General features: G+C 44.7%; 1 protein-coding gene across 2 annotated transcripts in view; it reads right to left on the bottom strand.

Moving 5' to 3' along the window:
- The window catches only part of MYO5B (myosin VB), a 401,963-nt gene that overhangs the window by 303,919 nt on the left and 82,857 nt on the right, over positions 1–15,187 (bottom strand). Inside the window, exon 1 of one of the 2 annotated variants that reach the window (XM_033177766.1) lies at positions 2,112–2,306. The exons of the other annotated variant lie outside the window; for it this stretch is intronic. Coding sequence (XP_033033657.1) covers positions 2,112–2,213 — 102 coding nt within the window. The 5' untranslated portion in view covers positions 2,214–2,306. Of the gene's footprint in view, positions 1–2,111; positions 2,307–15,187 lie in introns of those variants that run through there. 2 annotated transcript variants of the gene reach the window in all.

Genomic DNA, 15,187 nt, shown 5'->3' with positions numbered 1-15,187 from the left:
GGTTGACCTGACAAAGCCATTTATTTATCCTTGGGAATGGATGCTTTGGTATAGCTAGTAATTCCACCCATGAAATAGAAGTGGGAGTAATTCCCTGCATTTCCCTCCTCCACACAGCAAGCCCTGCAGTTAACCTGTGCGCTCAAGGGACTGAAGCAAGATGTCATAAAACTAAAAAGAGTTTCATCACCGTGATATTTCTGCTTCTTCACCAGATACCTGGTACTTGCTTAAATCATGAAGCAGGCACATGTGTCAGGGTTCAGAATGAGAGTGGTTCTGCCGGGCACCCTTTGTGGGATACACACATGGGTGGGTGGGTCTGCACTGAGCCCCTAGACACACCCAAGCCCAGCCCCACTGTGAATAAGGATTAGCATCTGTGAGCCCAGCTGTCTTTCAGGAAAGAGTCTGAAATCAGTTAATGGACACAGTTAAGTGAACAAGACCCATGCACCTTGGGGTGGTCAGCCACCTACTCTAACCACCCATGTGAGAAATGCCCACAGTGCAGGGAGCCTCACACGTGAACACATCCACCAGAACTTAGACACTCCCATACGGGTCATGCCACTGAAAGCAATCTTTCAAGAGCTTATACAGGAACCACCTTCAGAGCTTCTTTGCTTCCAATATCCTCAGAGATGAAAGTGTTGCATCTTTGGAGAGGGAACAGAATTATTTGAAAGTCAAATGTAAGTCAGTCCCAAGTTTGGTGAGCAGGTAGGTCAATATCATCCACCTCCCAATCCTAATTCCCTTCTGGTACCAGGGCATTCTCCCAGTCGCCAAGCTTAGAACTTTGAAGAAGACTGTTCTGCCATATCTCCCCATGTTTAACTAGGGGGACCAAATCATTTTCTGTCCAAACCAGGGCACTTCCCAAATATGAAAAAGAGGCACATATAACCTTACATTGAACCGCATGAAATAGCCACATTTGGCCATTTTTGACCTACAGAAAGGCAGCTCCATGATTCACTTATGCTGGGACACTGGGCTTAAACTAGGCATTTTGGGGAAAACAAGGATTCTGTGCTCACCCAACATCCAAGTCATCCCCAAATCCTTTCAACATCTGCCTCTCACACCAAATTCCCCCTCTTTCCCCATCTGACCCATCTGAAGCATCCTGATTCAAGTGTTTGCTCTACTTTTTCAATTAGGCTGTGAAGGCCAAGGTTGTCTTGCCTTCAGCCTCTCCCCACTCCAATCCATCCCACCAAGAGCTAGAAGATCCCCCTTCCTAAAACTTAGGCTGGCCATGTCACTCCCTGTTCAAGAAGGATCAGTGTGGCTCCCAGAGCCTCCTGGATCAAGGTCACACTTCTTAGTCTGTATTGAAGGCCACTGAGGCTGATCTCCACTGGTCACCATTTCCATCTCTCCTTCATCCTAACTTCTATGTTGTACTCACTTGCCCCAGCACCAGTCTATCCACTGTAAATAAGCACAAGTTCTTTCCCACTTTGTTCACAACACATACTCTTAAAAAAATCATCATCACTATCATCATCAAACTCCCTTTGCCCTGCCTTGCATTTCTATTTCCTCTTCTCAATGTCTCTCCCCAGTGTCTTCCCACTAGAGGTCCCCAGGCCCAACACTGTTTTCTATGCTGGCTCCTCAGCATGGCCACAATATACCCCTACCTTCAGACAATGTCTGCTCCCAGCTCCTGCAGGAGATGCCAGCTGGGTCAGCAGACCTGCCAACCTCACCTGGCATCCATCCACAGGGCCAGTGCTTATGCTGGGCCTGGCTCCATCTATGAAGGGGAACCAACACTGCAGTATGCATTGTCAGTCCAATGAAATGACTTCATTTCCCAGGCAAGTCCCCAGATTTTCAAACACTGCTGTTCATATGGTTCCCTTATCCTTCCTCCCCATCTTTCTTCTCAAATCCTCCCAATCTTTCGTTGCTGATGTCTTCCCTGACTTTCCTCCCACCCCCGTTCACCACAGATGTCATCACTCCCACCTGTGCACCCCTAGAATTGATCTCACCTCTCTTGTGACAGGCCAGTGCATGCTGGCTTGTGCTAGTATGGCTTACATGTGCATCTCAGCCAGACTGCAGGCTCAGTGAAGGCAGACACCCCGCCTTACCGTTCTTTTGATTCCCAGTCCAAGTTCACTACGTGGTCCATCAAAAGTCCTCAATAAAGATTTAATTGTACTAATAAAACTTGTTTGGGCCACGTGTAACATAAAATGGCTTTGAACTCAACCATAAGAGAAGTTCCAAACTTCTTGAGAAATCACGGTGTTATTTAAATCATCGTCCTAAAGTGACTTCACTCAACAATAACACTCATTTAGACATGTAAGTTCTGGTCCATTAAAAATCATCACTCTGCAGCAGCAGCAGAATGTAGGGCCTCCTCTCCAGGCAATAAGCATAATGGGTATGTCGACCTCACAGGCAGAAAGTTCTAGGTTCTGAATAAGTAGTCATCAAATGACACAAGCCAGTGCTCAGGGAAGGAGGGTAAAACTCCTTGCAAGTCCCAAGCCTCTCGGGGCCTACAGGCAAACCCTGACTGCCCATGGTTTGCCCGTGAAGCAGCCACAGGTGCCAAAGGACCCACTGCCAACAAGGAAATGAGGGCAGTGGATCACACACCCCGGTGAAACTGAGGAGGAGCAGAGAATGAAACAGAGGAAACTGGAGACAGCATGACTTCAGACCAGCAAAGGAAAGTCACCACCCTGGAAACGAATGCTCTACCCTAAACAAAGAAACTACACACTGCTTTTTGCCAAAGATGCTAGTGGTATGAGTCAGGAAAGGACAAGAATGACCAACTTCTCACAGCCTGAACCACAGCAAGGTCTAAGCCAAGAGACCAACATCCTCCATCAAGCAGGTCAGTTTGTCTATTTACTTAGGGGGGTATACTTCAACAACAGTCAATATCAACAGATTCATGGAAACACCATGTTACTTAAAATCAGTTTTTTTATCTTATAGGTGTATTGTTCCAATTGTTTAAGGGACAAGGTGTAAACTGGCAATTGTTGCTTTGGAGCTACAGGCTCCAAACTTAGTTGCCATGTTCTGTGGATTTCAGTGAAGTTATAACATTCATATTATATGTCCTAAGGAGTCCCATCAAAATCAATACCAAAATATCTACCAGGTACTAGGCCGGCTGTGAGGAAGCAAATACACAGTAAAGAAACAGACTGCCTTTACTTCAAGTAGCTTACAAGCTACAACTTAGCTTTGAAAAGTTAAATGTCCAACTGTGTGGTATAGATTGGAAGCACAGTGGCATGGGGACTGGATTAACTGGGAAAGGCTTCCAGAGATGGTAGGATTTATGCAGAAGGAAAAGAAAGTCTTAGAAACAAATGAATTAACATAGATAACATGGACAATGTAGTAAGCTCTTCTGTATCATCAATGTGATGACTCCAATACATGCTCCTGGAGCATAAGCAATCCAGGTGCCAACAGAGATCAACTGAGCAGCTGGGAAATAAACCTTCACCAGAGAACAGCAGTTCAGATGATGGAAGCTCTGATCCATGCAAGTCCAGCTCCCGTAATCCCAGAAGAAAATCCTACAGATGCCAAGGCCATCAGCTCACTAGTCACCTCCCTCAACATCCAGCCCCAATGTCAAAGTTGTAAACCTTTATACTCCCCTGAATGAATCTGAAGAACAGATAAAAACGGCCTTTATATGAACGATCCAAGCACAACTACAAGAGCTGAATGAGTTTCAGCAACTGCAGAGTCTCATTCTGTCGCCCAGGCTGGGGTGCAGTGGCCGGATCTCAGCTCACTGCAAGCTCTGCCTCCTGGGTTTACGCCATTCTCCTGCCTCAGCCTCCCGAGTAGCTGGGACTACAGGCACCCGCCACCTCGCCCGGCTAGTTTTTTGTATTTTTTAGTAGAGACGGAGTTTCACTGTGTTAGCCAGGATGGTCTTGATCTCCTAACCTCGTGATCCGCCCATCTCGGCCTCCCAAAGTGCTGGGATTACAGGCTTGAGCCACCACGCCCGGCCTGGAGTTTCTTGAAGTCTGAGGATGCACATTTCCAACCTAAGACACAACAGTGTTCGTGTCTTATGTACCTACTGTTCAGAATAAGAACAACTGATACAGTAAAACCCAAAGCACTTGAAACAAAAAAGGCATGTCAAGCAATAATGCGAAGTAGGTTTGGACAGGTAGAGTGGGACAGATCATGGAGGCTTCTCAGCACAGGCAGCTATTTGATGTTCCAGAGTGGATACGTGACACAGGAAGACTGTGTTTCAAGGATACTTAGCAACAGTGGGACACACAGTAGAGACTTAGGGGACAGGAGGAACAGAAGTCTGACAAGATGCCATGGTTCCTTCCACTCCCAAAAGCCTAGCTCAGATGCAAAGCCAGCCAGTGTTGTAAGTAAAGTGTAGTTGATTCTTGGGATTCTGCTACCAACAGGCCACTGCAGAACACAAGGACCTTACTCTAAGTGACAAGTTCTCAACCAGGGGTGATTTGGGCCCCAGGAAACATATGGCAAGGACTGGAGCTTTGAGCTGCTTTTAAGTGGTGGGGATGAAGTTCCACAAATTTCAGCAACTGTCTTTACATGAATTTGCACAATAGTTAGCGGAGAAATACAAGATATATTGTAGTTATATTCCCCGTATAAAGCCAACTGGCTTCACGGATGCCAACGGGCACCTGACATTAGACATATAAACTTTACCCTCCACAAAAAGGGCTAACTAAATATAGACACCTATTTACTAGGGCCCCTGTGTGTCTGCCATTGGGCTCACTGGGCCAGTTCAGGACACTGGACATAGGACAAGGGCTCCACAGTCTACACACAGATTCTCAGTGTCCTAAAGCAACCTTCATGGATTTACCTCCCACATCACAGTAGGTATCTTCCAAGCTCAGATCCAAGATACACAACCAAGATATTTCAGCAACAACCTGTCTAGAAACTGGAAGAACACTATAAAGCCACATGCACATGTGATCCAGTGACAGAGGAAGGAGCTTATTTTCTTTTCTACAGGAGCACATCTGTCTGGATATTCACTAGAGTAAATACTTAAATGACTAATTCACAGTTTCACTTTGTCATAGTTAAAGTATTTTAGGTGACATCTGCTTCTGCTAAATCAGGATCTTGTTTCCTCCTGAGCTGTCACACTGAAGGCAGAAACATATGATGCTGTTGTGTTGCACCAGCAAAAGCTTGAGAGAATAACCTTTTCAGACACAAGACTCCCAGCTTCCTTTAGTATCTGTGAAGCATCTATTACTGCAAGTCAACAGACCCACTGACCACAGGAAGACCTCAACTAGTGCACAGAATTATGCTTCAATTATATTCAAGTGAGAAAACGGCCTGCATGGTATGGAGGGAAGGAAAGTTTTACCCCTCTGCCTACCACCCTCCCCACTTTCTACTTCTCTCCTCTTTCCCCAAAGCACATTATACTGACTAGTTGGGGTCCAAGACATTACCTGGTACTAGGTGTTGCTTAGGCACAGTCACTGGGGGCCAAAAGCCACATACCGTGCATGCATCTCCCCTCTCTTCACTTTCTCTTTTCCAGGTCTAGGGATCAGCAAACCAAACCAGAGCTGAAGATTCCTTTTAAAGCATTGGGCCCTTTCTCTGCTCTCTTCTTCTTGTCTTTGCTTTGCAAGGAACAATCAATCAGAGCATAGCAAGACCCCTAGATATGGAAGTGGCTCAAGGAGAGCTGGAGCCAACACCACCACTCGAAACTGCAGTGCTCCAACCCAGAACTCCGCTTTGGGAGCGACAGTGCTTGCGTCAATAAAAATCTAGAACTTCAATTACTATTTGGCAATTGTTCCTTAAGAAGATCACAGGTGGGGGAAGGGAAATGGGGAGGTATTGAACAATCATTTACAAGATGAATAAGCTCCGTGGATCTAACCCACAGCATGGGGACAATAGTTAACAACAGCATACTGTATAGTTGAAGTTTGCTAAGAGAGTAGATCTTAAGTGTTCTCACCACAAAACAAATCCCCAAAAATGGTAACTTATGTGAGGTAATAGATGATGAGAATGTGAATTAGCTTAATGATGATAATCATTCCGCAATGTATACGTACATCAAAGCATCGAGTTGTACACCTTCAATGCCATTTTTGTCAATTGTACCTAGATAAAGCTACATGGAGGGGGACAAGAAGGTCGCAGAGAAGAGGGGTACTTAGTGAGGCACCAGCCAGGCGTCCCTGAGTCCTGGACCATCATATTCCTATACAGGGCCATCTTCTCTGTAAGTCTGAGGCATATTGATTGACACACATTAAAAAGAAAAGTAACTATAAAAAATGTCTCACCTACAGAATGAGAGAAAATTTTTGCAAACTACCCATCAGACAAAGGTCTAATATCCAGAATCTACAAGAAACTTAAATTTACAAGAAAAAAACAGACAACTCCATTGCACACTGGGAAAAGGATATGGCACTTCTCAAAAGAAGACATATTTATGCAGCCAACGAACATATAAAAAAAAGCTCAACATCACTGATTAGCGAAATGCAAATCAAAACCACAATGAGATACCATCTCATGCAGGTCAGAATGGTGATTACTAAAAAGTGAAGAAACAATAGATGTTGGTGAGGCTGTGAAGAAATAGGAATGCTTTTACACTGTTGACGGGAATGTAAATTAGTTCATTGTGGAAAACAGTGTGGCAATTCCTCAAGGATCTACAACCAGAAATACCATTTCACCCAGCAATCCCATTACTGGGTATAGACTCAAAGGAATATAAATCATTTTACTATAAAGACACATACACATATGTTTATTGCAGCACTATTTACAACAGCAGACATGGAACCAACTCAAATGCCCATCGATGATAGACTGGATAAAAAAAAGTGGTACATATACACCATGGAATACTATGCAGCCATAAAAAGCAATGAGATCATGTCCTTGGGTGAAGGAAGGATTGTGTCCTTGGATGGATGAAGCTGGAAGCCATCATTCTCAGCACACTAACACAGGAAGACAAAACCAAACACCACTTTTTCTCATTCATAAGTGGGGGTTGAACAACGAGAACACATGGACACAAGGAGGGGAACAACACACACTGAGAACTGTTGCGGGGTGAGTCGGGGGAACCTAGATGACGGGTTAATAGGTGCACCGAACCACCATGGCACACGCATACCTATGTAACAAACCTGCACGCTCTGCACATGTATCCCAGAACTTAAAAAAAAAAAAAGCCTCCAAGTCTTAACTCTTGGAAAAGGAAGACAGATTGCTGGGAGGAAACTCACAGCAGGACTACAACCCAGGTGGAGAAAAGCCGGGTAAGGAACCTACTCAATGGTCCAGCAACACACAAATCCAGTGAAAAGCTAGAAATGCAAGAGTGGCTGCAGATTAGGAATACTAATGCCAGACAAAGAGTTTCTGCAGTTAGCAAAATGCCTCTAATGCAGGGTGAAGGCTGCTCTAACCCAGCCCTGCACAGCCCAGAAGAGAGAATCAGAACCTGGCTCTGGAGTGTAGTCCCTAGACCAGGAGCAGCAGCACCTGCAAGCTTGTTAGAAATGCAGAATCTCCAACCTCACAATCAATGAATTAAAAAAAAAAAAAAAATCCCCAGTGTTCTACATGTACATTAAAATATAAGCCTGTCCCAAAATCCCTCAGGCCAAAGAATTAGATAATCCTGTACCAGCCTAAAGTTTCTCAAAGTCTCTTCCTTCCCCTCCCCAGCCTCAGCCCATAAGAGACTTTTCTGCCCTTTCCCAGGAGCAATGAAGAGGAAGTTGTTTTTCTTTCTTCCCCAGGAACTTAGTCCTTCCCCCAACAGAGAAGAGTAGTGAATCCAACAGATTGTATGTGATCAGTGAGTGGAAATGCAATGCTCTCAAAACAGTCTCTGCCCTCTCCTTCCCACTTCTCCCCTGCCCTGCCTGTGCTCAGGGCTACAGGCTCACCTTGGGCTTCCAGTTCCTGTGGTTAACAAGCCAGGAGGCCCACTTTGTGGGCAAAGCTCTCTGGGCATTTTGGCAAAGCCATGACCTCAACAGTGGACCAAAGTTCCTAAATTTGAGGGTAACTAGGTGCTACCTAACCATTCATTAAGCCACTATCTTAGTTTCCATTTCCAACCAGTTTTGTGTGGATTCTACCAACCCAAACTATGGAGGCTGGGAAGGGTAAAAGACACTCTATCCTGACCCTCCCTGGAAGTTAGTATCAGTATCTTGTAACATTGTGCTTGTTCAAAATCCCTACCTAGTGTGGGTTGGTTAAGTCTCAATCCATTTTTTTTTATTCTTTATAAAGATTCTGGTCAAGGCTGGGTATGGGGGCTCATGCCTGTAATCCCAGCACTTTGGGAGGGCAAGGTAGAAGGATCACTCGAGGCCAGGAGTTCAAGAGCAGCTAGGCAACAAAGTGAGACCCTATATCTAAAATAAATTTAAAAATCAGCCAGACACGGTGATGTGTACCTGTGGCAGCTTCTGGGAAGGCTGAGAGGATGGCTTGAGCCCAGGAGTTTGGGGCTGCAGTGAGCTATGATTATACCACTGCACTCCAGCCCGTGCAACAGAGCGAGACCTTGTCTCCTCATCTGCCCCCACCAAAACAAAAAACCGATTCCAAACACCTAGCAACTCTAACATCATACCACCAATCACTCTTTGAAACTTGATGGACTCTAAATACTAATTTGCCATCAAGCACATGGAGTTCCAAATGGGTAGGGCAACCAGGCACCATCATCCGGGAACACAGTTTACAAATTATGTTAAACGTAACATAAGGATCACCTTCTTAGTTAAAAATATCAGTTTTGAGGCAACATAGTGAGATCCCATCTCTATTAAAAAAAAAAAAAAAATTAGCCCAGTGTAGTAGTGTGCACCTGTAGTCCTAGCTACTCAGAAGGCTGAGGCAGGTGGACTGCTTGAGCCCAGGAGTTTGAGTTTACAGTGGTGAGCTATGATCATGCCACTGCACTCCAGCCTGGGCAACAGGTGAGACCTTGTCTATTAAAAAAAAAAAAAGAAAGAAAATTATACCTAGTGGAGAGGATGCTAAGAACTTTAAGGTGTCTTTGGCCAGAAATTTAAGATTCCTGGGGATCTACATATGCACAATATATACATCTCATAAATCTCAAAAAATTTAAAAAATGAACATCTTCATATTCTTTGAACAAAAATTCAAAAAAATTTACCAAAATTTTAAAAAAATGTTTTTACTTAGTTTATGTCTGTACTGTGAAATATCTTATCATCTATTTGTGGTCATTAGTTTATTCAATGAGGAAAAATTCACTTTAAATGACTTTTATTTTAGAAGAAACATTTCTACAAAGATTATACAATTAAATTGTTAAACCATCTTTAATTTAATTGTATAATTTAATTATACAATTGTATAATAAAGATTATACAATTAAACCATCTTCATGATGGTTCTTGTCTTTATTTGGGGAAGAAAAGTAATGCTTATAAGCATGGGCATCAGGAAAGACCTTCTTAGGTTTCCCAGAACTATGTAACCAGTTCCTCACTAATCATGACTAAGTTACTTCATAGTAATGACAAGTTTCACACCATGTGCTCTTACATTACAGCTAAGTTGATGATAATCTTTCATAGCCTTTTCTCTAAGTTTGAAATTGCTGGGTCCTAGGGGAAAATTCTTTTATCCAGAGAATACACAGATGTGGACCGCACAGGTAGCATCTCCCCCTTATTAACCTTCAAACTGGAAGTAGGTGAACAAGAGATATCCCAGCCCTGCCAAAATACATAAACACCAGCAATCACAGAACTGCAAAAGGCCTGAACAGCAACACCTGTGGGCTGGCTGGTGCTCAGAGGGAAGAATTGGAATGGAGCACTCTGGAGACCACCAGGACTCAACCACCAGGAGGACTCAAGAGGGGGTACACGGGGACATCTAGGAGCAGGAAGTAAAGACTTGGCTTCTGGGGTTTAGGAGAATGGTTTCCCTATCGACTGGGATACTTACAAGGGAAACCAAGGTAGGAATCAGACCAAGATGAGGCTGGAAGAAGAAAAAAGACTGGGACCAGTCACTAGCAGTCAGGGTGTAAGTAAGAGGTCAAGGCACAGTTTAAAAAAAAAAAAAAAAAAGCTGCTGATGCCAGTACTGAAGCTGGGTGGGCAGGCAGGATGATAGGATAGAGAGGGGCTCCCCTTTATGTTGTTCAGAGGGATGTGAAAGCCAGGATATCGTTACCATCTGGAGTCTTAAACAATTAACTTTCTACCAAACAAAACAGTGTAGCTATGAAGCAATGCTTCCCTAACCTGTGAGCTCTGAACCAGGTTCACGGAATTCAACATGGGAAAACACACACCCCAAGACAGTCTCCTGAAGTTCCATACTTCATGATTCCATTTATGACCTTCTTAGAAGCGGAACTATAGTGATGGAGAACAGGTCAGTGGTTGCCAGGTTAAATAACTTTGTAAAAATTACTACGTTTGCAGGGTGCATTTTTTTTTTTTTTTTGCAGTATTTTTCTGTACACAGGTTTCATCTGATTTCAAAGGAATATGAAACTCCCCTAAAAGGTTAAGAAAACCACCATTCTAGAATATCAAAGCACAAGGCCTTGCATATGCCATTTGGAGTATGGAGCTGGGCTCGACACATCAAGTAAGGACAAAACCATGAAGTCATTCCCATGAGCACCACTCCAGCGCTCCCAGCTCAGCACCTTCCAGTGTTTCTGGCACAAAAACAGAGCTCTTTATTGACTCTCAAAGACTCACATAAACAAGCTTCCTTTGTAGGTTGTCCACTCTACTCATCCTCTCCAGCTACTTTTTATAGAACCACCTCAAATTCATACTATTCAAGCCAGAATTTGTCCTCCCATCCTGCACCCTGCATCCTCCGCCTGCTCCCTTCCCTGCCTCAGAGAGTGGAACCATCCTCTCAGTTGCCCAACTATACAGCCTGGACATTGTCTTCACTTCCCCTCTACCTCATTAATTCATCAAGCAGATCTCCTGATTCTCTCCCAAATCTGTTTGCTTTTCTCCATCCCCTCCACCACTGTCATCCCTGTCCAGGTCTCACCTTTTCTCACTAGGATAAAACCCTGACCTTTGGTATGACCCCACATCAATGCAATCTCCTTACTGCAGCCAAAGTGATATTTCAAAAATGCAAATCAAATAATTTCCCTCCCTTGCTCAGAGCTCTTTGATGCCCTCCTCACTGTTCTTGGGAACCAAGTCCTAGCATGTCAAAGGGTTCATCATCATCTGGCCTTCATCATGTGGCCCTGTCCAGAGGTTTCTGCCTAGTAAGTTTTATCTCTTACCATTTTTACCTTGGAAATAAGGCTAGTTCCATTTCCCTAAATGCTTCATGCTCTCTTACTGCTAGGCCTTTACAGTATCCTCCCTGTGCCCGGAATGCTTGCACACCCCATTTCCCATTATCTGGCTATTCCTCTCCAGGTTTCACAGCCTGGATGTCACTTCCCCCAAGAAGTGCTTCCAACTCCCCAGGCTTGGCGCATGTGCCCCTCTGTGCCTCCCCTGACACAACCCTTCTAACTCCACATGTCAGACAATTCATCTGTGGCCCTGACAGACCCAGTCTGTGAAGGGCATCTTATTCATTGCTGTATCCTCAGTGCCTATTACAACAGGAACTCAAGGCTTGCTGATAGATAATTTGTGTCTTTGGTATGGCAACCTAACTCTATGTCCCTCCCACCTCATAAAGCAAACCCTGGAGAAATAAAAGCTCATTGACCAAGACTCACTTTGCTGCCTTCACTAAGGGAGGACACAAAGGGAGGAGAACATCTTGGCCTAAACAGCCAGACAGTGAGGATTACTTATGGAATCTCCAGCTGCCCTGACTCTAAATCATGGGGCTAGACATAGCTTGGAGATTGCCTGGTCCAGGGCTTCCTAATGCCTTAGGGTGCCTTTTTATTGTTTGTTTGTTTTGTTTTGTTTTGACAGCCTCCCTCTGTCACCCAGGCTGGAGTACAGTGGCACGATCTCAGCTCACTGCAACTGGCGCCTCCTGGGTTCAAGCGATTCTCCTGCCTCAGCCTCCCAAGTAGCTGGGACTACAGGCACATGCCACTACGCCTGGCTAATTTTTTATATTTTTAGTAGAGACAGGGTTTCACTGTGTTAGCCAGGATGGTCTCGATCTCCTGACCTTGTGATCCAGGGTGCTCTTGAAGAACTCCAAGATCCACCAACCACCAGAGAAACGAGGGGCTCAGATAAGACAGCCTTCTCTGCCACAACCAGGGGAGTTCTACCTTCTTCTTACATCTTGAGCTTCAACTAAGATTGTGTTTCAGAGTTGTGACACTGAAACTTGACAAGATCCCAAATTCCATTACCATCCCCTCAATTTACAGATGCAAAACTGAAACCCTAAGTTGTTAAGGGACTGGCTCCAGCCACACATCCATGTCGTGCTAGAAACCAGCCTTGTGATTCCAGCACTCTTTCCGGTTTTCATTCCATACAGCGCTACACATCTGTGGAGCAACAGAAAGAGGCAAAATACCCCGGTTAATCATTCTCTCATTGCTTTGTTGTATATGTTTTTAAGTTGTGTATGCTAACATTTGCATAGCATACATGTACTTACAGTATAATTATTCAGAAGTGAACATCTGCATAACCATGCCCCAAGAAGCCAAGGATACCATACCCTGAAGTCCCCAGCTCCCATGTGGCCCTCCCTCTAGAGCAAAGCATTATCCTGTCTTTTTTGTTGTTGTTGAGATAGTCTCACTCTGTTACCAAGGCTGGAGTGCAGTGGCGCGATCTTGGCTCACTACAACCTTCGCCTCCCAGGTTCAAGCAATTCTCATGCCTCAGCCTCCTGAGTATCTGGGACTACAGGCATGCACCACCATGCCTGGCTAATTTTCATATTTTTAGTAGAGATGGGGTTTTGCCATGTTGCCAGGCTGGTCTTGAACTCCTGGCCTCAAGATCCACCCGCCTTGGCCTCCCAAAGTGCTGGGATTACAGGCATGAGCCATCATGCCCAGCCCATTATCCTGTCTTTCGAAATAACTTCTTAGCTTCTCTTATAATTTGTTTTTTTTTTTTTTTTTTGAGACGGAGTCTTGCTCTGTCGCCTGAGCTGGAGTGCAGTAGCCGGATCTCAGCTCACTGCAAGCTCCGCCTCCCGGGTTTACGCCATTCTCCTGCCTCAGCCTCCCGAGTAGCTGGGACTACAGGCGCCCGCCACCTCGCCCGGCTAGTTTTTTGTATTTTTAGTAGAGACAGGGTTTCACCGTGTTAGCCAGGATGGTCTCGATCTCCTGACCTCATGATCCGCCTGTCTCGGCCTCCCAAAGTGCTGGGATTACAGGCGCTTCTCTTATAATTTAACCACCTATGTGAGAATCTCTGAAAAACAACTGAGCTTTGCCTATAGTTGAACTTCACAGAAGTGTGTACTGTTTTATAGCTTGAGTCTTCTGCTCTGCATTAAGTGAGATGTGTTCATGTCCATATGTGTTGCCAGAGTCCATTCAAACTATTGTGTGCTATTCTAGTATATGAACATAAAACAATGTATTTGTTTTAAATATTGATGGTATTTCTCCTACATTTTTAACATCAAATCAGCTGAGTCCACACGATTTCAACATGATTGTACCGAAAGTACCTGAATACCCAGAGCAGAAACAGGCCAAGTTCTCCAGGCAGTCTAGACTGGCTATATGTTTCACAGAAGCCCAAGAATAGGAAACTATGCAGATGGACCCCCGACAAACATGCATCCTTGACAATCCACAGTGCCTCATGAGGAGGTATGCAGCAATCATCTCGAATTCTGACAATAAGGCCTTGCTGTGTGCTGATAAACCAGAATCAGTAAAAATATGTAGTAACCCTACTATTGAGGATACCAGGTATGTAGATAAAAACTGATTATCTTTCTCCAGCCAGCTCTGAAGTGCTCAAGTCTAACATGAGGCTATATGTGCTGCTTCCATTATACAGCTGGGCTAGCTAGGTGAGGCCACCCTTTCCTTTCTTCTCACACAATACAGTTCGCCTGGCTTTGAATGATCCCACATGCTAAAACTGTCTTCTCTGACCCAGGCTCTAAGAAGAATAAAATCACTGGGGTGATGATACTAAGACTAGCTAAATGGACCAGGACTAACTAAACACTGGCACTGAGTGATTTTTAAAGCCCTAGAAACTCTATTCTCCCATCCCACCACCTCCCCCATCCACAGCTTCCACCAAACTTCCACCAAAGAACCACAATAAGAAAGTTTCTAGTGTCAATATCGTAAGAGGACAAACAGCAACTGAATCCCAACCAAGACCAGAAGCTACATGACAGACCACATACCTTTCCAAGTAAACAGAATTTGTTACGGGACCAGCAGGAAAAACCATGAATGCTAGGCACCCAAGCAGGGAGACAAGCAGCCATAAATTTTGAGAAATGCCCCCAGAAGAGTTCAGAGGTTCATAAAACATGCTCTATTATCAACTTGTCGATCTTACCACAACTGGTCCACTGGTCATGATTTTTCAAAGGCAGCAGAACCAAGGTGGGCAAGGGCACCCTCATCCGGCTAGCGGCAGCACCACGGTAAGCTACAATGCTCAGTACCCATCGCCCTCCATACCACAACATAAATATCCAAAGCAGCCCTGAAGCCATGTGAGAACAAGAACAAATCATGTCACTGCCCTGTTCAAAATCCTCCACTGGTTCCCTGTCCCAGTGAAAGTCAAACCCTTGCAGCAGCCTCAAAGGCCCTACCCAGTCTAGCCTCTCTAACCTAATATCCTACCCTCTCTCCCGACTCCCTCCCCTCAGCTCCAGCCATAGGCTTCCTCGCTGTTCCTCAAAATCACCAGGTCTGCTGTGCACCTGCTTTCCCTGTATGGAATGTTCTTCTCCCAGATATCCACACTGCTTCCTCCCTCAACTGCCTCAAGTCTTTGGCCAAATGTGAACTTATCTGCATGGCCTCAAATTTCACCATCACCTCCTCACCCCATTTCATATCTCCCTTCTCTGCTTTATTTTCTCCTCCTGGCAGCAACAGCATCTATGCCCTAAATACTTTATCCTGCTCGTCTCCCTCACAATGAGATAAGCTCTCTGTGGCCTAAACCCTCCCATCTGC

This window comes from Trachypithecus francoisi, unplaced genomic scaffold (assembly GCF_009764315.1).
Source record: "Trachypithecus francoisi isolate TF-2019V2 unplaced genomic scaffold, Tfra_2.0 Lachesis_group19, whole genome shotgun sequence".
Lineage (NCBI taxonomy): Eukaryota > Metazoa > Chordata > Mammalia > Primates > Cercopithecidae > Trachypithecus > Trachypithecus francoisi.
This window is presented reverse-complemented; position numbering and strand designations above follow the sequence as displayed.